Genomic DNA, 24,599 nt, shown 5'->3' with positions numbered 1-24,599 from the left:
TTCTTTCTTACCCACCCCCCTTCCCCACTCCATCTCTCCAATAGGGAAAGGAGTTGTCACAAAGGTTGAGACACTCAGTGTGTGTCTGTACGTGGCCACTGGGCCTGCGGAGGGGAAACTGCCTTCACACCCATCCCCCCATGTCCTTACCCATCCCTTCCACACACAGCCAACAGTTTACCCTTTTACCTGTGAGCTGATGCAGAATGTTATTCGGAGTTAGGAATAATCTAGACTACCCAGTCCAATGCCCTAACAGATCAGGAAAATTATTTATCCAAGGCTTCTGAATTAAATGGCAGAAACAAAATTGAATTCAGGTCTCCTAAACTCAACTCTGTGTGGGTTGTGGAGTTCTGGATGAGGGAACGGGGACATGGTGGTTCTTGTTAAAATATTCGTTCAACATACACAGAGAGCATTTACTTACTACGTGCCAGGCACTATTTTCGGTGCTGGGGACTCCGCGGTTGAGGGCGCGGAGACACAAAATCTCTGCCCTTATGGAGCTTTCGTTCTCAAAACTTAAGTACTTTGCCCCACCATCCTGCAGAAACTCCCAGTGCCGTAGGAACGGTTGGGGCTCATCTCAGACGGGAGGGAATCCCACCCTTTCTTAGCTTCTGTGCTAACCACGAGGCGAGGGCTGATTCACTGCAGGAGCCGGAGGGAAAGGCGACAGACACCCTGCGTAGTGCCCTCCCCACCCTCTGAACCGCCGGGACGCCGCGGCGCCCCAGTTCCAGTCTGGGACCAGCGTCGGCCTCTCCACCCTCTCTGCTCTCCTGCGGACGGCTGGAGGACACAGAAGCAGGACCCGGCTCTGGCGCCGTCCTCTGAGAAAGGATTGCGGGTGGGTGAAAATCCTTCCAAGGCGGTCGCGCTCAGGGTCTAGCACCCAGACGGGGGGAGGGACGATGTCTCCCCGACCTGGGGTTTCATGCAGCAAACTGCTCTCTCATGCTTCCCGATTAAACATCGCAGCCACACGCTCTCTCCACTCAGCGGAGGCCACTGCGGCGTCCCCTCCCCTCCTGCCCCACCCGCCCGTTCCGACTCCCGAGCCCCACTGCAGCTTCGCAACCATCCTTCCTTTTCTTCCCTACTTCCTGGTTGCCATGGAGACACACGTCATTTACGTGCCGTGCGTCGCCTTGGAAACAGGGGAGCATCCGCGGCGAGGCCGGGAGACCCGCCCCTGCCACTCCAAGCACACTCGCGGGCGCTGCCCGTTAATGGCCGGGGGTATTCCCGAGCGGTACCCGCTGCTGGCCTCCGCCCGGGCCCCTCCGCGAGCGCTTCTGTGACCCAGAGAACCCGCGGGTCCTCGCAGCTCGTGGCGCCGGGAGAGCGGCGCTGACACGGGCGCAGTTCGGGAGGCGAGGCAGGTCTGGGCGCTTTCGCCCCGGGGCAAGCCGGAGAGTCGCCGGCCCGGGACTCTCGCCGGGTCCTCGTCCCGCCGGCTCTTTCCGGCCTCCCCCGATCCTGCCCGCGCCCTCCGCCCGGGACTCGTCTCCTCACGTCGGCTCCCTGCCCTCTCGGGAGCCTCCTCTGCCCTCGGTTCCTCCCCGCCCCTCCGGGGACCTCTCCCCCTTCCCCGTCCCTCTCCCCCACCTCACCCCCCAACCCCGGAGGCCGGGCTGGACCGGACCCAGAGCCGCCACCGCCCGCTTCTGCCATTCAATGGAGGACGGTCTGCTGGAGATCATGACCAAGGACGGCGGCGACATGCCGGCACCTCTGGAGGTGTCCACCGTGCCGGCCGTGGGGGACGTGATCTCCGGGGAGTACAACGGCGGCATGAAGGAACTGATGGAGCACCTGAAGGCCCAGCTGCAGGCCCTGTTTGAGGACGTGAGGGCCATGCGGGGGGCCCTGGACGAGCAGGCCTCGCACATCCAGGTGCTCTCGGACGACGTGTGCGCCAACCAGCGGGCCATCGTCTCCATGTGCCAGATTATGACCACGGCGCCCCGCCAGGGCGGTCTGGGCGTGGTCGGCGGCAAGGGGAGCTTCCCGGGTGCCCGCCAAGAGCCGGAGACCCCTTCGCCTGGGATCGGGGACAGCGGTTTGCTGGGTCGCGATCCTGAGGACGAGGACGACGATGAAGAAGAGGAGAAGGAGATGCCCAGCTCCGCCACACCCACTAGTCACTGTGAGCGCCCCGAGAGCCCCTGTGCTGGTCTCCTTGGGGGGGACGGGCCACTTGTGGAGCCCCTCGATCTGCCCGACATTACCCTGCTGCAGCTGGAGGGCGAGGCCTCTCTGTGAGGGGACTCCGAGGGGGCACTACTTTCCCGGGCTGGCTTTGGGTTTCCGAGTGCATGACGCGAGGGGACTGAACGGTGCGGTGCAGCATGCTTCACTCCGACCGCTGCTCATGTGGGTCAGGCAGAGAGACTCCCTCGAGGAAGGATTTATAGGGTGAAGGACTTTGGGAGCGTCAAGAATCCCTTCTGCCCAACCGAGGGAGACGTAGCAAACTGCGGAAAGGTGAGGTTCCGGGAGAGGAAGCGCCCATCTCTGGACTCCCTTCCACCCCCTACCCTGCCCATTCCCCCTCCCCGGCCAACAGGAGAACCCCTGAATTGTGTAAATAAAATTCTGCTTTTTCTATTCTGAAAAAGGACTTATCTAGGACTATGGCAAATAATCTCTTAACGATTTACCTAGAAACTAAGGAATTGAGGGTATTCTGTTCTGGCAACAGAAAATTTACCCTTCTGCTGAAATCCAAGATATTCAGCGCTCTGCAGAAGCCTCTCCCCCTCACAGATCTCTGCGGCTGCTGATTGGTAAAGGAAGCTTGAGGAGGGAACTGCAGCCCTAGGAATCTAAGTGAATGGGGTTCCAAGGGCCCCTGGGCTGGGAGGAGCTGGCTATGAATGTGCATGAAGACATAATAGCTCAACCTCTAGGATTTTTGCATGCAGAGCGGATCCTGCCTTGTCACTGACTTCATCTGGGATTGCTTTATCCACTCACTGGGGCTTAGAGAACAAAGAGCCCAGTACACAGGCAGAGACTTGGGGGTGCTCAGCAGCAGCCCAGATTTAGGGGACGTTTGAGGGACTCTTGGAGGCTGCAGCCAAAAACTGTCTCTCTCCTGGCTACACCTGCTTAACTTCAGTTCCTTTTCCTGTCAATTTGTCCCTGCCCGCTGCCTCTCGGTGTTGCCTCCATAATGTCTTGTGTGTGTTACGTATGTCGACTTGTGCAGTAGTGTGTGAGCCCTGAGGGGCAGGGCTTGTGGCTCTGGTGTTAGGTTCAGGGGGCTTCAGACCCTTCTGTGAGCCCCAGGCTATCATGGCGCTTTCCCCTCTCCTTTCCTCTTTTCCCTCACAACCAGGGCATGGAGCATGTGGCTGTCCTGAGATTCTTAACTGATGTGCCTCCCTTCCACCTCCTTGAGTAGTGACTTTGTGTGCCCTTTCTCCTCCACTGTGTATTCCTTCTCAATGCTTTCCTTGGTGTTAACCTTAATAAAGAGGCGTCATCTCCCCTCCTTGCTGACTGGTACTAGGGGGATGTCAGGGTGGGGCTTCTGGGCCCGTTACATGGACCAGGGCTTAGTTGGGACTGCACAAGCCATGCCTTCCCTCCTCTCTCCTTACCTCCGTTTCCAAGGAGTTGACTGACCCTGCACTGGTCAGGACACGCACTGCCAACTCAACCTACTTTCCCTTCCATCCTGGACCTTGAACTCAAGCTGGACAGGGGAGAAGGAGAGGGTATGTGTTGAGACTCCCAAACTAACAGCAGTTTTTAGTAGCTGAACTCCAGGTGTGCAAGTGACTTCTTTTCAGTGAAGCACCTGGTCCCTGGGAGATGACTTCCAAATCTGAGTCCTGGAATGGCAGGCATGACACCTGTTCCATGGGAGGGTTAGGGATGGGGTATTGTGGGTATTGTTTGGGAGGGATTGCCCGGTATCTCTGGGAGTAGAGTGACACATCACAAAAGAAACCACAAATAACTGCCTCAGGCCTCTAGTGGAGACCGCTGGTAAGGTATTCCCCGTGGAGCTTAGACTGACATCAGCTATAGTCTGCTCCCTTGGGCAATGGAATTTCCCAAGGCTGTCCCAAACGAATTTGGGAGAAGAATGAGTTGGAATGCTGTGTGTGTGTGTGTGTGTGTGTGTGTGTGTGTGGTGCATGGTGTGTGTGTGTGTGTGTGTGTGTGTGTGTGTGTGTTCTTGCTACTGGTTGCTGTGGAGAGGTTGAAAGAGCACTGGAATCACAGATCTGGGTTTGAATTTCAGTTCCAACACTGAATGACTGTTTGAGACTTGGTTTACTGCTTGAGACTTAATTTCTGTGTGTGTAAAATGGGGACAAGAAGTTGTTAGACCTGTAGAAATTCTTGTGCAAATGTTAGTTTTTTTTATAGTTTTCTTGGGATGGGGATGGTAGTGACTGGCTCCTCTGGGAAAACAAAACTACCTTGAGAAGGTGCTAGAAGCTCTCTTTTTATATAATCCTTCCCTGTCTAATGAACTCTTTAACTTTCAGGAGAATCAAATAAAGGCATATGATGAGATTCCCGAGGTGATATGGGCCTCATCATAAATGTCATGCAGTTACAGGCCAAAAAGATTTTCGGGGCCAGCCCTGTATACATAGGATAACCAGAGGAAGCTGTGGGTTGTTCAGTGGTTGGGGAACGTGTGCTGGGGCCCTAGAGAGGGTAGCTGAAGCATATTTGTGGGGAACTATCCCCAAAGGCTGGGAGATAGTTTCCTGTTATAGTTCCAGCATTCAACACCAATAACAATAACATCTGTCACTTATTGAGCATTTACAGTGTGCCAGACACTGTTCACTTTTATCTCCAACAAGAAGTAAGCACTATTTTTATTCTCACTTAACAGTTTCAGAAACAGACGCCAAGACTTTCTCAAGGTCACACAGCTAGTGCTTGGCTTAGCTTAGCTGGCTTTAAGAACGAGGACTTAAACCCAGGTCTTCTGACTTAAAGAACCCTAAATTGGAACTGCTGTGTTAATTGCTCTGTTATTTAGATCGTCAGGCCCCTTATTTCCCCAGTCAAGAGTCTCAGAGTCCTGAAAACGAAATAGCATTAGGTTTGGTCTCTTTTCATCTTCTCAGAATAAGAAATGGAAGTTCAAGTTTTGGTTAGTGGCTCTCGTCAGAGTCTAGTGGACGATAACATAATGATGGCACTGAGAAGATGGCCTTCTGGATCTGCTTCTTGAGAGGAAGGAGCCAATGCTCCCGGGTATTCCCCGCCATGGCTTCATTCTTGTGCCTCTTTCCTGTGTCCTGTGGCTCAGATTCTGCAGAGTCTGACAGGAATCACAAGCAGTTTAGCCCATTAGGCTCTATAGGTCTGGTTGAGCTCTTTACCGTTTGGCTCCATTTCAGTTCTCCTTCCTGTGCCCACTGTCCTAAACATGTCATAAGTCCCTTAGCCCTGGGCCTCCTAAAAGTTCTCCAGCTATTCCTCCCAAGTCCAGATTAAAATCTCCCCCAGAAAAAAACAGTCCTTCAGCTTTTTAAAGTCACCTGCACCAGCATCTCCTAGGGGGGCAGCACAGTTGTTCTCCCATCATCTTATTTCTCCCTATTCCCTATCCTCCTCTTGCATTTCTCCTTTGGGATGCTGCTGATGAGTGAGATTCAGGTGAGATTCCTAACCTGGGACTCATGGACAGGGTCCCTGTTGAACTTCGCCGGGACACAGCTTCTTGAAATTGAATGCAAAATTCTGTAAGTATCAATATTCCTTAGAGATATCTGTTGTTTCAGTGTAATTCTTAAAGGTAAGAATTAAGTGAAAAAGAATCACTGAGCTAAAGAATAATGAGGCTTTTTAACTTGAAAAATACCAAAGAAGAAATTACCCTGCCGAACTGGTACTGTATTGCACCTTTGCCTCCTGGGACCTCCAGAGTATTTCCTACTTTGAATTGAAATCTTCACATAAATCTGATTATTCACCACCTATGCAACAAGTTCAAATTATATCAACACACATTAAAATGTGCTAAGAATCCTGTCTCCCATTATTTCCAAGTCTTCTCATACTTGGGGGAGTTTGCCAGAGCACTGCTGATGTGTAAAGGTGAGGAGATGCACCCTGTCCCCCCAAAGCTTTGTGCTGCACTTTACGTCGGGGCCTAACATGGCACTGCATGTAACTCACCATAACTCTGTTGCTTTGGATATTGATTTCTAAGGGAAATCTCTCAGAGTTAGTTCTTTTTTTTTTTTTTTTAACCTTTATTTATTTTTGAGACAGAGAGAGACACAGCATGAACGGGGGAGGGGCAGAGAGAGAGGGAGACACAGAATCTGAAGCAGGCTCCAGGCTCTGAGCCATCAGCCCAGAGCCTGACGCGGGGCTTGAACTCACGGACCCTGAGATCATGACCTGAGCTGAAGTCGGACGCTTAACCGACTGAGCCACCCAGGCGCCCCTCTCAGAGTTAGTTCTTAATCTCAAAATGAAAAGACCTACAACTTCATAGAAATAAGGTACAACTTGAGCCTGGTACAACTAAATTCTGTTCTAGAGAAATAATTATTGTTATTTTTAAGTGTTGATTTGTTTTAAGAGAGAGCAAGCACGAGAGAGCACAGGCATGTGAGCGGAGGAGGGGCAGAGAGAGAGGGAGAGAGGGAATCCCAAGCAGGCTCTGCACTGTCAGGGCAAAACCTGATGCTGGACTCGATCCCACGAACTGGGAGATCATGACCTGAGCTGAAATCAACTTGGATGCTTAATTGACTGAGCCACCGAGGCACCCCAATACTTATTTTTATAAGAGATGCAAAATGGCCTCCAACATAAATATGCATTTTTATGTGTTACCACAGACTATGGTCTCTGCTTGATATGTGTAATGAAATGGCTCACTTAGAAGTTTTCCCAGAACTAAGAAACAGTTCTTTCCCCTATATACTCAATTTTATACTTCTCGCAAGACAGAAAACTGCATCTTTGCAAAGGCAGGTTTTCCTAGGCACCTTTCCACAGGTACATGCCTAGGGATAGAAATTCAGCCAAAATACTCTGTGACAGTAAGAAATTATATAGAAGTACAAAAGGAGTATTCTTGAATCTTTTATCCCAACTACCACTTCCCCCCAACTTCTAGATTGTCCCCAGAAGGTAAATTCCCTCATAGAAGCACAGCCTGCTTGGAAGCACTGTGCTTGTGGAAGGAAGTCGGCTCTGTAAATAATGCTGTCATGGTGCCACCTGGCGAGGAATAGGGACATTACAAGGAGACCCTCTGAATTAATGGCTTTCAATTCAGCAAGGCCTACCAAATGCTTACTAAAGGCCTGGCTCTTTGCCAAATAGTGGGTGGCAGGGGAAGCTGAATAAATAGAGTGTATTTGAACAATATAAAAACCAACTGCAATAAACTCCTAACTGGTCTCTCCTGGCCTCTCACATACCTATAATCCTGAAGGTAAGTCTTCCTAAACCACAGCTCTGAACATTTATCCTCCTCAGAAATCTACATCATGTCCCTATTACTTCCCGAATTAAGTATAAAATCCAGTGGTTGTAGGGAGTCAAGGTCCCCTTGGATAAGACCCTGGCATACTTTTTTTTAACCCACACATTTATTTCCCAGGTACGCTTTCTAGCCAACATTCCATCTTTGGAAGTCTGTATCATCCAGTCAGCTAGAAATGATTCCCAAGGGTATCCCAGTTCTTTTAATCTTTGGATGAGTAGACTGGACGAGTCCCTCCTGGCCCTTGATTCCATTTCTCTTAGTCATTCTTCCCAAGTGCAGTCAGATGCAAATCTCTCCTCTAGAAAAGAGATTTCTGCAGGCTTGGTCACCTGTACCAGCTTCTCATGGGGTCTGGGAAGGCTGCTTTTCCCTCTTCTCTCTCTTATGATACCTGCAAATGGTTAAGTCCCCAGAAGGGGTATGTAAAACTTTTTTATTATTAATTTGTGCTTTTATTTCTAGGAATTCAATTCATTGCTTTCATCCAATTCTTAAAGAGACCTATAAAACGAAAAGGTTAAACAAACCCTGTAGTCAAAATAAGTTATTTACCATTCCCCAGAAATTCCCACTTTCCCACATCTGATTCTTTGCTCATTCTCTTTACTCTTCCTGCTCCATTCTGTCTCTGCCAGTTGGAATCCTACCAGTTTTTTGAGGTCCTTCTCAAATGCTACTTCCTTCATGGAGTCTTTCCTAATGTGATCTCTTCCTCCTTTAAATATCTAAATCTTTTATTTTAAACTTTTAAAAATGTTTATTATTTTTTTTGAGAGAGAGAGGCAGACAGAGCATGAGCAGGGGAGCAGAGAGAAAGGGAGACACAGAATCCTAAGCAGGCTCCAGGCTCCAAGCTGTCAGAACAGAGCTGGACTCAGGGCTTGAACCCACAAACCATGAGATCATGACCTGAACTGAAGTCAGAAGCTTAACTGACTGAGCCACCCAGGCACCCCATGAATATCCAAATCTTTCTGTTGGTACTTCTTTTGGGGATAATTATTATATTTTCCTTACTTCTATTGTTTATTTACTCACTTCTGTTATTTATGTGCTTGTTATTCCCCCTTCCAGACTATGAACATCTTGAGGGCCGGAACTTCTTTCTAATTTTTATATTCTCTTAAGTATTTACCATATGTTATTGACTTTAAGGCATCATCAGTTGTGACACATAATTATTTTAGGTGCCATTAAGAAAGAAAAAAAACACTGCCAATTAAACATTCACTATGCTTTATCAATTGTATTTAAAAATTTTATTCTGTTTAAAAAGTTTATTTAGAAAGACTTATTTAGAAAGAGATGGGTTTTTTTTTTGTATCACTCCAAAGCACACAAATATAATTTAAAGTCATTATGGAATTCTTATAATTTCTTCATATTGGGTCTGACACTTCTGAATCACTTTTGACTCAAGGTTGTTGATGTCTGTTATTTTTCCAAACATTATATTCTCTGGGTCATTTTGAGTGTTAGTGAAGCAGCATTTCTTAAAAAGAGAGCTTCCCTATTGTCTCTGGCAATTTATTCCAGGCCCAAAAAATCTATTCTGCAAGTTTTAAAGCTGGAACTTTTTGATCTTGCCAGAAAGTGTTCAAGGAATATTTTCAGACAACAACCAGAACTAATATTCCTTCAAATGGTCCTTGAATGGTCAATTAACTGAAACATCAAGGGGTTGTAGATTTCCAGTCATACCACCTAGAATAACAACTAGGCCCAGGCATGTGTAGGCAATGACAACAATGTCATGACTGCTGCTTGGCCAACAGTAATTGTAAGCTGACATTGATTACTGATTATGAGACACATCCCATTTCAGAAGTGTTAAAATGGGGGAGTGGGAAGTATATTTGGAATTGATGAGATCAGTAGCATGGGAACTTCCTTATAATCAGAAATAAATGTTTGAGCCTTAAATATAGAATTAAAAAAATACAGAATTTTAGAACTGGTAATAAAAAAAATGTCCCCATCTCTTAGAATCTTCAAAAGTGTTACTGCTGAAAGAAATCTTAGTGATGATCATATAGCCATTTTATTTATTTATGTGTTATTTTTATTTTATTTTAGAGAAAGGGAGAGAGAGCACAAACATGAGCAGGGGAGAGGGGTGGAGGGAGAGAGAGGGTGAGAGAGAGAGAAAGAGAGAGTCTTAAGTCCATGCTTAGCATGGAGCCCAACGTGGGGCTCATTCCCATGACGCTGGGATCATGACCTGAGCCAAAATCAAGGGTTGGATGATCAACCGACTGAGCCACCCAGGCACCCCGATATAACCATTTTATGTATAACTCAGATGTCTGAAGAGACTGCTATGTCCCTTAGAGATCTGATTAAATTTGGTCCAAATTCAAATGCCAAAATCTGGGAATTCCACAGGATTCCATACATGCCTGTAGCATCTTATGGTTTATTTTGCTTTTGCTTCTTTCTGCATCCACAATCCCGAGTCCATGCAAGCTGCCTCAGTTTGACTTCTTATCAGCTCTGGGACACATAAAACAGCCCTTTCACTGGTTTCAATAACAAATATAACCTTACTAGGCACTGAAAATTTTTTACTGTAGACTTGAATAAAAAAAGATGAGGGAGAAGTGATCACAAGGAGAGTTCCCATTGAGGAGTTTATGCCTTTCACAGGCTCCTCTACCCTATCCTTCCTTTACTCTCTTCTTCCTCCTGCCTGCTCCAGAGTAACAAGCAAATTCTTTCTCTTATTTTGAGAAAAATAGTTTCTCTCCCATTTAGTGCCTGGATGAGAGACATTTATTTTATTCTACTCCAAGCACGTTATAAAAAAGTGTAGTCTCCTGCAGTGAATATATGATGCCATTGCATATAACTAAAGAAATAGATGAGATGACATACCCAAGGTTGCATAGTTAACGACAATATCAGAACCAGAACTCTGTCTAAATTATATAGATCAGTGTTGTTTTTTTAACCCATTAAATGGTACTGTACCTTTCTCTGCTACAAGTAATTCTTTTTTTTTTTTTTAATTTTTTTTCAACGTTTTTTATTTATTTTTGGGACAGAGAGAGACAGAGCATGAACGGGGGAGGGGCAGAGAGAGAGGGAGACACAGAATCGGAAACAGTCTCCAGGCTCTGAGCCATCAGCCCAGAGCCTGACGCGGGGCTCGAACTCACGGACCGCGAGATCGTGACCTGGCTGAAGTCGGACGCTTAACCGACTGCGCCACCCAGGCGCCCCACAAGTAATTCTTTTTTAATGTTTATTTGTTTTTTGAGGTGGGGGAGGGACAGAGAGAGATGGAGACAAAGAATCTGAAGCAGGCTCAAACCCATGAACCACAAGATCATGACCTAAGCTGAAGTAGGATTCTCAACTGACTGAGCCACCCAGGTACCCCATCTCTGCTATTAGTAGTTATAATATACTAACTGGTGGTTCAGCTTCAATAATAAAAAGGGCAAGTCAACATTCCTTTAGAGCAGGTGAATAATTCTTATAAGCATGAAGGAAAAAGACACCCAAGAAGGAAACCATGACTGAGTCAATTTGCCAACAAGTATTTACCAACTGCCTACTATATATCATGGAAGGTGGTAGGCACTGGGGCAGACTCTAAGAAGTCATGGTCTCTGCCCTTAAGTTTCTCATAGTCTAATGATAAGGGAATGATGTGCTCTCAAATTGGGAGAGAGTACTTCTCAGAATATTAAAGGGAAAATCTGTTTTCTTTGAGCATTGTCAACTGAATTAAGGGTACTTCAATTTTAAAATGGAAATGGTGTGTATGTGTATGATGGGGGCCAAGGGGTGGGGGAAACAAGGTAAAATGGAGAGGACAAAAGTAAAGAAATGCTGAGAAAACCCACAAAAATTTATACTACAGAGGACATCAAGTGCAACGTTGGAAGAAAAGCAGTAGCTGAGCTGGCATCTCATACTTCTCTGGAAAAAGTAAGTAGAAAGAGGTTGGGGAAAAATACTTATGGCCTCTACACCAGTGCACAAAGTACAGGTAATATACAAATAGAACTTGAGATTTCGTACAATGAGAAAAATAAATTCTCACAGATATAAAGAAACTTGGTAGGGTGGGACTCATGTCTGGGACACGGCAGTGAGAAAAGTTGCGGTACCTTGTTCCAAATAAACAATTGGGATCTGACGTGCAGCTGGAAAGGAATTGGCAGTCATGTGATACACACCACATATATGTGGGAACATAAGCAGCTTCTTTGCTGTGATCTACAGAAAGTCAGCCCCTGCTCTTAGTATTTATAAAATTCAGAAAGGAAAAGAGGAAGAAAAAGTGTAGGGAATGGAAGAAGGAAAGAGACATAAGAAAGTCAGCGGAGGAATACAATAAAAAACAAAGAAAATGATAAAAGAGTAGCACTTTACATCATGAAGACAGTCTTATGGGATTTTATATCCTTGAGAGTGGAAACAGGAAATGAATTATTTAGGTGAAGGTAAAGGAGAGGAAAAGAAGCAATATTATTGTAAAAATGTGCTAGATTCCACCAAAACAGATGAACTGGATTATAGATCCCAGGAACAAATTATGAAACTGGCACAAAGAAGTTCCAGAAGTGAGGGGAAGTTGATTTAATGTAATAGAATCCTTCAGAAGGAAGAAGATGGCAGAGGAAAGATGATTCCGGGTCAGATTCTGACCCACAAAGATGGAATTGATTGGTGAAATGAGGGTGAGGAAAATATTGAAAATAACTATTGCATTTTGGTTCTTCCTGATAGCCAAGGAAGTAAGGTAAGAGGCAGTCCAGGGCTACTGGAAGCCTGACTTCAAGTAACTAGAAGGTATGATTTTTATAGCCTGCAACTCTATAGGGGGAAAAGGCTCAAAGAAGATGGCGTTCTCTTAAGAATAAAATTTAGTCAGTACAATTGCTTTGGAGTCCAATGAAGAGGACTGGAATGAATGATCACAGGGACCTTGCCAATGAACTCAGATTTAGAGATGTCAGGCAGAGAGTAGGGATAACTAAGAGAGTAGTCCATATATTTCAATACTTTCAAATGCACAAACTATAAGGCAAAAACTGGGGGATTTGATTACAAAATAAAGATTTATGTTCTACAAAGGCCAGCGTGGACAAAGCTAATAGGTAGATGGCAGAATAAGAAACTATTTGCTTTGTCTAAAACTGACAAGGATATAATAGCCTAGAATAGATATGGATCCCCTACAAATGAACAGCAACCAGATAGAAAAAAAAAAGGTGCAAAAGATATCAATAGGCAATTTAAAAAATAGGAAAAAGCTAATATGCATATAGAAATTTGATCAAAACCATCAATAATCAAAAGCACATTGAACCAACAATAATATATTAGTTTACACCTATCACAGCAGCAAAAATTAGAAATCTAGAGAGTTACAGATGTCAGGGATGTGGAAATCTGCTACAAGATTGGTTTCACCACTTCTGGAAAGCAAGCTGGCATTACTTGGACACATTAAATCGATTCATACCCTATAACCCTGTAATCTCTCTCTTAAGTGACATAAAACAAATTCTTTATAAGTTCAGAAGGGGGCTAATAAGAGGATGTTCATTGCAGAGTTATTTGTAGTGAAGTGGAGCTGGGGGCAGTGTGGGTGTTCATCACTGGAGTAGTGGAGAAGTACAACATGGCAAATGCACACCATGGCATCAGTGTGAAAGAACAGATTAAATGTTAGCATATGGCAAGATGGATGGAGATGAAAAACAGTGCTTAGTGAAAAACGTAAGACACAGAATGAGACCTATAACTCAGTAGCTTTGGAATACATTTAAAAATACATGCCTACCAAATAATAACTATTTTCTAAGAACACATTTAAACAGAAATATACACGCTAAACACATCAGAAAATTGCCTATTGTTGGGGAAGAATGGGAGTGGAGATAGAATGTAAAGATGGAATAAAGAAATAAAGACATAAAACAAGAGGGTTTTTCCCTGCAGGCACAATGATGGTGTATCATGAACTGAGGAGTATGATGAACTCAATCCTTCAAGGAACAAAAACTTCAAAACAAAACACAGGAAAACACAAACACAAATTTATCAGCACTAAACCATGAACAGAATAGCACTTAGAGAAGAAAAAGCCGAAATGAGGAAAAACTTGTAAAAATACTGACAGCAAAATAGGCTTGTTATTCCAAAAAAGAAATACAAAGAATTGATACCTTTGATGCTCAGAACACATGGGGTGCTATGTACATTTTTGGAGGCACTGATTTTAGATGTTTGAAATACCTCATCTCATTTAATCCCCATAACCACATGAGGTAGATATCGTAGAACTTTTTTGGTTGCAAGAAATGTAAACCTATCTATAATAATTTTGAGGGAAAAAAGTTTATTATAAAGACTCCAGGTTATCTCCAAAACCCAAGAGCAAAAATGCAATTGGCTCTCCAAGGTTGATGAAACCAGGGCAACCATTATCTCAGGCTCTTGCTCTGAAGATATGGTTTTCTATCTTTGCTTCTCTCTGTCCTCCGACTTCAATCTATTCTCCCTACCTGCCAATTTTCTTTGCTTCTTCACATACATGGAAGAAGACAATGGCTCCATATCTGAGTATCTGCCTGTTCCAGCCCCAAAGTGGGTATATCTGCTGCATACCAATTCCAAATTCCTAGGAAAGAGGACTTAATCAATCTAGCTTTGCTGCACTGATTGTGGTGATAATGGGGTGTGGTGTTCCATAGTACTAACTTGACTGCCAGGGCTCACCCCAATGGGAGAAGAAGAGGGTTCTTGGAGAATGGGCTGAGTGCCATAGCACCCTCTAAAGTATCTCCCATGGCCAATAGGACTGTGGAATATTTGCCAAACAAATGAATAATTGAATGACATGAAACTCAGCTTTCTTTAACTTCAAAGCCCATGCTCTTTGTACTACATCATACAGCCTCCAAAATGTTTCCATTTGAAAAAAACTGATTTCATTACCTCTGTAAAAGAGAATGGTCTTATATTAGGTATCTCCAGAAACCAGATGGCATATTCAAATTAGGATAGTTTGGGGAATTTCATAAAGGTTTATTTATAACGGTGTGGGTAGGTTGTAGGGAAATTGCAAAGGAGCTACAGTACCCCAAATCTGGTATTAGAGGGGCTAAGCCTGAAGAGGTAATGGGAGATGCAGTTCCACAACTTAGAAATAGATAACTAAGTAGAGAAGGCTACAATGACAAGAGCTGAGATCTTACCTAAAGGGACTCAAGTGAGCTTGCCACAATGCCACAGGGAAAGAGCCAGAGTATTAAATAGCCTAACCTCACATTCCTACTTCCCTCTAATCTTCTGCCTATACTACTCATTGGCTGAACCCAATAGAAAGCCAGGGGTCAGGGGATCTGTTGACCTGGTTCCATGCAGGTCAGCCTCCCAAGCCCAGAGCTGGGTAAAGAGGGCCAGGAATTGATCTGCAGAGGCAAAGAGATATCTAGGCCTGTAGACTAGAAAATAAAAACAAGCGTGCATTCAAATTGGAAGTTCAAAAAGATAAGACTTTAAGAGTTCCCTATAGAGGATCTAGACATGTTTAATTTTCATGTCTTGGGTAAGCCATATTTCTAGATATTAAAGTGAATATTTAGCTTAAGTCACTAATGATGAATGCCTCAGGGGCTTCCTTGGGGGGTTCAAGGCTCTGGACACTCCCTCTCCACTCCTACTAGAAGAGTTTTGCTATTTTGGTTTAAAACATCAGGATTCTGCTACGTTGAGAAAATAGCGCTACAACACCTCCAGGTACTATGCTAAGGACGCATAAATGAATCATATATCAGTGGGGAAGACAGAGAAGTAAAGAAGTAAGAGTACAGTGTTAGGAAAATGCATTGGTTATGAAGGGAACCCAAATAAAGTCCAATGAATCCAGATAGGGGAAGGAGTCAAGGAAGGCTTCCTGGAGTAACTGCAAAGGGAGGTAAAGAAGTTCCAAAGACACCGGCGTTGTCTAGAAGAGAGGAGGAGCCCAACAATTATTCACTATCACCTGAAAATATCGAAGCTACAGATCGGTGGACTAGGCTAGGAGGTAGGAGGACTCGACGGGATAGGCAAAGATCTATGCTCAGCCCAGCCTCCAGCCTTGCTCCGCCCCCATCCCATCCCATCCCATCCCAGCGCATCCCATCCTCCACCAAAGGGGAGCGGCCTTTCAGCATTTCCACTCAGCTGGGAGGGTATTCCAAACCCAAGAGACGCAGCTACCGCGGGGCGCGGCTGCTGCCTAGTCTCCCAGAATAGCTCGTGTTCCCGGGAGGTCTTCAGGTTAGCGCAATCCCGCCCCAGCGCGGCCAAGAAGACGCTCATTGGCTGCCATAACGGTGATCCGAGAAGTTGGGGAAGGGTGATTGGCCGCAGGTTTGTTTTGTTTGTTTGTTTGTTTAGTGCTGACCACGCCCATCTTCTTTACCCTCCGCAATCGGGTCAGGGCCCAAAGCCTCATGGGAAGTTTGGCCATGCTAGATTGGGAAATATGGCGTCGGTTTTAGGAGGGCTCCTGAAGGCTGGAAGAGCTGGAACCAGAGCTAGCATTCCTGGGTTCCCTCCCCACGTTTTCAGGGCCTGGGCTGAACTGTGGTAACCTTAGAGGCTTGTCGTGCATCCTCCCGCGACAAGTGGTTTTGCATACGGATAGTGAGGGGGCTGGGACGAGACGGTCATTTCGGAGTGATTTCTGGTTGTTGCATTTACGTGCGTTTTCGCAGTCGCTGGGGGCTTTTCGTGTGCCTCCCGGGCTCAGGAACCGGGGCAGAGGCTGAAGCAGGAGACACCACCAAGGCGTCGGCTTCTCTGGCGTTGGAGCGCTGCCTCCGCGCCCCTGCCCCTGCAAGGTCCGTTGGTGCTCCGGCCTCCCAGAGCCCAGGTCCTTGAATGAGAAAGTGCTCGCCCTTGAGAAGACAGTTTAGGTCGCTCATCCCGATTTTACAACATTCCTGGCCATACTCACCCTCCACCTTCCACGTTGAAAGCATTTCAACAAGGAATCAGGCAGTTCGTTATACCTGGAGTTACTCAACCCCAGCTTCTAGTCTCCCCGCCCCACCCCACTCCACTTTACAATTCACTGCTTATTCTTTAAGGCTTAGTTCTAATACCATCTCCTCAGTATAAAGCCTGCTCCATTCTTTGGGACAGTTATTCAGTTACATCCTTACGCTAAATGTGGGCTCTGGAACTGCTGCCCACTTAGAAATGCCATTTGGAATGTGTGATTTTGAACAAATTAACCTCTATGAGCCCCAGTTTTGCCTCTTAAAATGGAGGTAATGTACTTCCAGGGTATTGTGAAGCTGAAATGTAGAGCTGTTAGAACATAAGTGCTTGATAAATGTGAGCTGCTGTTATTATCTGCCCTCCCAACATACTTTGTATAGGCCCCTTATAACGTTTGTTCTTTATATTACCATTAATATATTATATTATATTGCCCTATTAAACTTTGAGCTTAAAAGCCAGAACTGTGTCTTGTTACAATGTCAGCGTACAACAGTGTTGGGCAAATGTAAAGCCAAGAAATTTCTTGGAAACTTTGCAAAAAGCACCCTCTTCTTTTCCTTTCTTACTTTTTGTTTCTCTTAAAGCCTCTTTGAGACAGGAATTCTCAAACTTGGAGAAGAAGCTGAGATCCTAGGGGGAAGAATAAGCACTTCTTTTGTTCTCCATGGTGACCATGAAGGCCCTATCCTTTCCCTTTCTGCTTGACAACTTTAGACACGTTTCATCTTAAGTATAGGCCCCTGGCCCCTTTTCTCAGAGCATTTATTTTATTTTATTTTATTTTATTTTATTTATTATTTTTTTTTCAGAGCATTTATTTTAGAAAACTTGTAATTGCCAATCTTTCTGTGCCCCTTTTGAAATGTATATGAATCTCCTTTAAAGCCTCTTGCTAGTTTCCAGACCCAGGGAAGGTCTTTCTCAATGACCTGGGAGCCATCCCTTTTTTATTTTATTTTATTTTATTTTATTTTATTTTATTTTATTTTATTTTATTTTATTTTATTTTATTTTATTTTATTTTATTTTTTATTTTATTTTACTTTATTTTATTTTTTATTTTATTTTATTTTTATTTTTAATATAATTTGTTGTCAAGCTAGCTAATACACAGTGTATACAGTGTGTTCATGGCTTCTGGAGTAGATTCCTGTGCTTCATCACTTACACGCTACACCCAGTGCTCATCCTAACAAGTGCCTTCCACAATGCCATCACCCATTCCCTGCCCCATTAAGCCTCAGTTTGTTCTCTGTAGTTAAGAGTCTCTTATTGTTTGTGGGAGCCATTCCTTTAAAATGCAACCCTCAGGAAGATGGCATTCCTATTTCCTAGTCTCTATGGGAGGGTAGGAGCCCAACATCAATGGGCATCTTGCTCCAAATTGCAAAACTACAACCTGTAAACTTACTTTTCCTTTGAGTAAAACCAGTCACCACACACAGGTAGCCCTACTGCAGCTCTTAAGAACTCTCCAGCCACTTGTTTTAGTAGAGTTGAGTTTAACCTCCTATTAAAATAGTCTTTTATTGGGCGCCTGGGTGGCGCAGTCGGTTAAGCGTCCGACTTCAGCCAGGTCACGATCTCGCGGTCCGTGAGTTCGAGCCCCGCGTCGGGCTCTGGGCTGATGGCTCGGAGCCTGGAGCCTGTTTCCGATTCTGTGTCTCCCTCTCTCTCTGCCCCTCCCCCGTTCATGCTCTGTCTCTCTCTGTCCCAAAAATAAATAAAAAACGTTGAAAAAAAAATTAAAAAAAAAAATAGTCTTTTATTATTTTTTTATGTTTATTTATTTTTAAGAGAGAGTGAGAGCAGGGGGAAGGGGAGAGAGAGAAGGAGACAGAGGATCTGAAGCGGGCCTCTGCGCTGATAGCAGCGAGCCTGATGCGGGGCCTGAACCCACAAATTGAGATCATGACCCGAGCCGAAGTCAGACGCTCAACTAGCAGCCACCCAGCTTCCCCTCCTATTGCAGTAGTCTTAAATAAAGTCTTTCTTTCCTGTTTAACTTTGCCTGGTGTAATTTCTCTTCGATAATGGAAATTTTTTTGTTCTGTGTTTATTGTTTCTTCTCAATTATAGTGGTGTTTCATTTCTTCCTCCTTGCTGACTGAGAAGTGCTTCTCACATGTCCTCTGATATCTAGAGATTCACCAATTTGGACTCAAAAGATTAGAATTTTGTGGAGTGAAGCTACTGCTTTAAGTCATTGCAGAAGGTAGTGTGATTTGTATAATATGGAAAGGGTAGTACATCTATTTGAGGGAATCCTAACTGAGGTGCATTCATCTTATGGAAGTGGCACCAGAAAATAACAGACATGTTCCCTTTCCTATTATTAAGAAAGGGGCATGAGAAAGATGCAATTTAAAAAAAAAAGAGTGGTTAAGAATATAATGCTCTCTCAAGGGACGCTAAATTTGGTTAAGGAGAAAAGCTAGAAGAAGTGAGAGGGGTTAGGGTTGCAAATGGAAAGACTTCTGCAATGGTAGAGATAGTGTGGAGAGGTGTTACTTAAAGTACAGGGAATGAAATATGTCTATTTAAGGTGGGAAGTAAGGTGCAATGAAATGAAAGATGGTTGGGAAAAAGGAAGGCAGTAGGGAGAGGGGAGTTAATTTGGAGTATATACCAGGGAAGGAAACTAATAGTCTGAGAAGCTTGGAAGAGGCATTGACCACTTGGATCATAAGGGAAATATCAAACAGTCATGTTACTTAAGGAAACTAGATTTGGAAGGGATTTGACATATTGGTCTATCTCACCTGCATTTCCTCAACCCACAAGCATAAACATAAGTTGAATGCAGTGTTATGGTAGCCACTTAAAGCCATCATAAAAGTTCTCCCTTATGGGCTAATGGAAGCTAAGAAGATGGGGTTCAGGCTTATCAACCTTAGTTTTTCTTCTTTTCTCTGACTTTTCTTAATGTCAACACTGCTCCCTAATTCCCTTTTTCTTAACTTCTTCCCCTATTTTTTCTTATGTAGGAGTGGGGTGGATGAGGGTGGATTCAAGATATGAGAGTGGAATGTGAGAAAGAAAAGAACACTACAATGATAGGTTGAAAGAGAAAAGTTTGCTCCTAAATGTGTATGCAAAACTCAGGCTAGGAATAGTATGTAAAAGTACTGTACGAATAAAATTAAATGGAGTTAAGTGCACTTATGCCTTTAAAAGATGTGACAACATAGAAGAAAAACATGAAAGTCTTAAATTATCCTCAGGAAGGCCTAAGAGAAAACAATGCTTGAAGTGAAATCAGACAGATGAGCATTAGACATCAATAGGATCTTCCAGGACTGATGCTAGTAGAAAGAAAGCTATGAATGCTCTTTCCTGGAGGCTCTCAGCATTGGAGAGTTGCCCAATTGTCAAGACTTGGGTGGGCGGGGGGAGACCTCTCTTCCAGGAGTCTTCCCACTAGATAGATTCTGCCTGGGCCAGGCTGGTCCTCCCAAGGGTCCTCACCATGGCCCCCTTCATTTCCTTGTTTCGAAAACTATAGATGATGGGGTTGCACATGGGGGTGATGATGGTGTAGAGAAGGGAGAAAGGCTTGTCTTTGTCAGGGCCGTGTGTGCTGCGAGGATTCATGTAAGAGAACATGGCTGAGGTATAGAAAAAGATGACCACAGTCAGATGGGAGGCACAAGTAGAGAAGGTCTTCCCCCGACCTGAGGGGGAGGTTCTGCCAAGGATGGAGGCCAGGATGCGGGCGTAGGAGATAACAATGAGCACCATGGGGCTGAGCAGCACCACGATGGCATCGGCAAAGATCATTTTCAGGCTAAACTGGGGGTCTCCACAAGAGAGGGCAATCACTATGGGGGCCTCACAGAAGAAGTTTTCTATGTGGTTGTCTCTGCAGAAGGGATTCCGGAATGACATATACTCAAGAAAGATGCCATTGATCAGCCCAAAGAACCAGGCAGTACTCACCAGCCTCACACAGACATGCTGGCTCATGATTTGGGCGTAATTGAGTGGGTGGCAGATAGCAACGTAACGGTCATAGGCCATAAAAGCCAAGAGGATGCACTCGGCTACACCCACACAGAAGACCAGGTACATCTGGGTCAAGCAAGAGACAAAGGAGACAGTGTGGTTCTTGACCACCAGGTGGATTAGCATCTGTGGGATGGTGGTGGTGATGAAGCAGACATCCAGGAAGGACAGATGGCCAAGGAAGAAGTACATGGGGCTGTTGAGTCTGGGGTCTGTCCAGGTGATGAAGATGATGAGGCCATTCATGGCCATGGCAAGGCTGTAGAGGGCTAGAAAGAGGGCAAAGAGCAATGCCCGAGTGGAAGAGGAGCTCTGCTCGAAGCCCACGAGGATAAACTCTGTCACTGTGCTCCCATTCCTTAGGTCCACCATCTGCGGCCTGCTTGAGGAGGGAGGACAGGAAAAGCACAGGTGAGATAGTTGTAGGGGAATGCAAGGTACTCACTTGGGCCCAGAAACCCAGCTATAAAGGAATAACGAGCGGCAGTAAACATTTTAGAACTTTAGTAAAATATGTAAATGGCCATGTTATGGGGCAGTGAAGATATCAAGGTCACTATAGGCTGCATACATGGAATTGTAATATCAAAAATTGAGGAAGTGATGGTTATACTTTACTCTGGTTTGGTCAGGCCTCAAGTGAAATACTGCATCTTATACAGGGCTCCAAATGTTGAAGGATTAGCCACTAACAAAAATGTATTCAAAGGTGCAAAACTCAGTAGGGCTTGGAACCCAGGCTAACTGAGGAATGGTTTAAGAAATTGAAGAATGGAGTATTTGAAGGAAGACACTGTGGCTATTAGCTTATAGAAGATCATATTTAGGAAGCACTTGGGAAATGTTTAAAGACATATTTTTCTAGAAGAAAAAAATGCTTAGACTTAGTGTGTATATTTAAAATGATAAATGACTGAAGTTTCAGAGAAAACAATAACATTCTAGCCTTTGGCATTGTCCCTTAGCTGATAATAATTTGGATACCTCGGGAAACAGCCATGATTACCAGTCATCCATCCTCTTTCCAGACTCCTTCTCCTAGTGGTTGTCACTATTGCATCAAACACCCATGCTGTGCATGCTGGAGATGGGGCATACTTGTGAACTCTTTATTGTGTGCTTTCCTCATAGGAGACAGTTTTCCTACTGGGGTTGAAACTTAGGGCTCTGCACCATTGGGTGGAAAGTATGCAACCATCACTGTGAGACAAGGGAAGCTATGAGCAGGGCACAAATTCAGCCTTTTTGGAATGGACCTTCAGAAAATCTTGATTTGTCCCTTGGCTTCTGGGATAAGTCTTGTTCTTTTTCTATCATCAGAGAATGAGAATTCAGAAACTCATGTTCTTTTCTCATTATTGTAAACTTTAGGAAGTCATTATGTTCATATTAAATCTCTCTTGTACTTTTCATCTTGTCTTTGAGTTAGGATATCAGATCCCTTCCACTTTCAGATGCTTATAGTTGGTTAGTATATTCCTTTTTAACCTTAAGTTCTGCCAACTACTCTTCATTTTCTTTTCTCCCACTCCTTTTTCTATACACTCTCACTCTACCGCCTGTGTTAGTCTTTTGCTCTCCCTTTTCCACTTCTACTTCTCACTCTTTCTTCCCCCTCTCCCTTTCTCATATTTGGTGTGGGTGTTTGCCATTTAGCTACCTCTGGGTGGACTCCCTTCTCTTCTCCATATCTTTATTTTTTTCTCCATGTCTTTAAATATCTCAAGTTGCCTATCTTAATTTTAGAAGAGATGTACCCAATTACTGCCACTCCTTTTAGCTTTGTATTCTCGGTAGGTGATTTCCTGATAGGTCAGGCAGTGGGCCATTCCCATCATCTGTACTTTGGAATGCCCCTCTAGAACTTGTACCTAGATATTCTCCTCTTCAGGCCCCAGAAAAGGCAGGGAGGGTCAGAGAGCAATGTTTAATCCAAGATATGGCTTGGAATCACGGACCCAGTGGACATATTGGGGCTGAGGTCAGAATCTGGGCAAGAGAAGTCAGTGAGCTATGCTCCAGACAAGCCTGGGACTTGTCCAAGAAGAAACTGAAGTTCAACCTAAGAAAGCACTAGGATCTATAGGAGTATAAATTCTTATTTGTGGTTCACAGTCCCAGAAAGAATACTCTGTGATACCTGGCATCTAGTGCCCTGTTAACAACCAGGGTTAATGAATCAAGCATTGGTATAAATAAACAGGATAATAATTTGAAAATCATATCCCACCTCATTCTGTTGCTTGGCTGGTGGTGATGTTTGTCACTGAATCACTACAGCAAATAATAGAGAAAATCTCATTGTATTTGAAGAACTGGTCCAGGGAGGATGGTCTAACCTGATGGGCCGCTCTGGAAGAGAAGTTGTGGTAAAGACCTTGTTAGTTCTTTGATATTCACACCATAGGTGATGTTTACTTAAATAATAATATTAAGTTACGTGTGTACTGCACTTCAACTGTCACATATTCCATTTGTTAATAACCCTATTTGCTCCGATTTCTTCATAGTGTATGTTTTGACCTTCTCAGGATTTTTAAAAAAATGTGTATTTATTTATGTTGAGAGAGGAAGAGGGGAAAGAGGCAGAGAGAGAGAGAGAGAGAGAGAGAGAGAGAGAGAGAGAGAGAGAGAATCCTGAGCAGGCTCCTAGCTCAGTGCAGAGCCCAAAACAGGGCTTGATCTCATGAACCTGGGGTCATGACCTGAGCTGAAATCAAGAGTTGGATGCTTAACTAAGCCACCCAGACACCCTGCTTCTCAGGATTTTTAATTTTGTCTCAGTGCTAGCTGAATCTTTGCACTTTGACTTGAAAATCACATGCTCTCTTAATTGTTACTTAAAGAAATACCAGCAAGAAAATAAGAAAACATTCATTCTCCTTTAGCTGCTGATAATCTCATATTATTCTAAAACATGTCCTTGAAGTTATTTCTGACCAAAGAATTTTCTGAGACTGGATATAAGAAATTGTTGCTATGTGCTGTAAACCTAACCTTGAACTTCTAAAATATCATTTTTATTGGTGACCTTAATTATGGCCATGGTAATATTTAAACTGATAACTCTCTGTTTTCAGAAAGGCACATATACTTGTGAGATTGCTTTGTTAAACTAGAAGAGGATCATGGGATTTTCTTATGACAAGTATACAGATATAAGATAAATAACCACCAGTGATGCCTTGAATTTCTTGTTTAAAGAGTCAAGGGTCTGTAATCTCATTTAAATTAATAATAGTTTATAAAATAGTCCACACATGTCACGACATTTGAACCTCTGACTTAGTATTATAGTTTAATGATATAATTTAATCTCATTGAAGACCCTCTGTTAAGTTATGATGGACAATGTAGATGAACATCATTTGGCAGGGAGAAAGGAATAGGGAATACATTATCAACTGTGGGTCTAGAGTGGCTTCAGAATTGATTAACTTACTGTTCTGATTCATTTTAGAACCCATCTGCAAGCAAAATAGAACTGTTCAAAAGTTCTAAGAGCCTCTCAATAGAGCAGTGATTTGTGTTGGAGGAGTAGCCAATATGAAGGTGAAGGTAGGACTGTTTAAATATTTCACACCCTATAGTTAACCATAGACTTAATGGTTACAATGCTAGATACTATCGTGAGTAGGGTAGGGCAGGGATTAACTTCTTCCATATTCCTGATATTTCCTTCCACATGGGTGAAATTGTGATAGCATAACACTCCTGACCTTTCTCTTCTTCATTTACACCATACCATAGGGGGTGGCTTACTGGATTGGTGACTTTAGAAGGAGAAATGGAGCATGTGTTGTCTATCCCTTTCCTCTCACCTTCCCCTTGGGAATGAATGGCCTTCTCCAGGGTAGGCTCTAACCCTGTTTAGGGAGACTCTGTGGTTGTACAGTCTTGCCAATACAGAGGAAATTTTATCTGTCTGACTCTGTGCTTCTGGATTAGGAAGTGCAAATGCTCAAATGTCTGCTTTGTTATTAATAAAAATGATGTTTTAGGTTCCATCTCAGACTTGTCTTATTTCTCAGATGATTCAGACTCAGTTGGGAAGAGCAGTGTTATTTAATGAACCCCT

At 44.1% G+C, this 24,599-nt stretch overlaps 3 protein-coding genes and 1 pseudogene across 6 annotated transcripts in view; 2 read left to right on the top strand and 2 right to left on the bottom strand.

Moving 5' to 3' along the window:
- Positions 1-895, top strand: part of LOC131483855 (ERO1-like protein alpha) — a 28,520-nt pseudogene extending 27,625 nt beyond the window's left edge.
- The window catches only part of ASB8 (ankyrin repeat and SOCS box containing 8), a 38,372-nt gene extending 36,464 nt beyond the window's left edge, over positions 1-1,908 (bottom strand). Inside the window, exon 1 of one of the 4 annotated variants that reach the window (XM_058742987.1) lies at positions 1,822-1,908. The gene's annotated coding sequence lies outside the window, so the exon portion shown is untranslated. Of the gene's footprint in view, positions 1-430; positions 537-930; positions 1,009-1,821 lie in introns of those variants that run through there. The other 3 variants (XM_058742986.1, XM_058742989.1, XM_058742985.1) reach the window with 3 other exon arrangements.
- Positions 914-3,505, top strand: CCDC184 (coiled-coil domain containing 184). The gene has a single exon (XM_058742993.1). It carries the CDS (start codon positions 1,684-1,686, stop codon positions 2,269-2,271), a length of 588 nt encoding a protein of 195 aa, XP_058598976.1. The 5' UTR covers positions 914-1,683; the 3' UTR covers positions 2,272-3,505.
- Positions 3,506-18,285: 14,780 nt separating this feature from the next.
- LOC131519689 (olfactory receptor 10AD1-like) lies at positions 18,286-22,869 on the bottom strand. The gene is made up of 2 exons (XM_058742978.1): positions 22,752-22,869; positions 18,286-20,900 (listed from the first exon to the last, which is right to left on the bottom strand). The coding sequence occupies exons 1-2, from the start codon at positions 22,754-22,756 to the stop codon at positions 19,937-19,939; spliced, it is 969 nt and encodes a 322-aa protein (XP_058598961.1). The 5' UTR covers positions 22,757-22,869; the 3' UTR covers positions 18,286-19,936.
- Positions 22,870-24,599: the final 1,730 nt, after the last annotated feature.

Source organism: Neofelis nebulosa, chromosome 8 (genome assembly GCF_028018385.1).
Source record: "Neofelis nebulosa isolate mNeoNeb1 chromosome 8, mNeoNeb1.pri, whole genome shotgun sequence".
In the NCBI taxonomy this organism is placed as follows: domain Eukaryota; kingdom Metazoa; phylum Chordata; class Mammalia; order Carnivora; family Felidae; genus Neofelis; species Neofelis nebulosa.
This window is presented reverse-complemented; position numbering and strand designations above follow the sequence as displayed.

Excerpts from the sequence above, each read along its gene's own strand:
- CCDC184 (XM_058742993.1), top strand. The coding sequence starts at position 1,684 with ATGGAGGACGGTCTGCTGGAGATCATGACCAAGGACGGCGGCGACATG.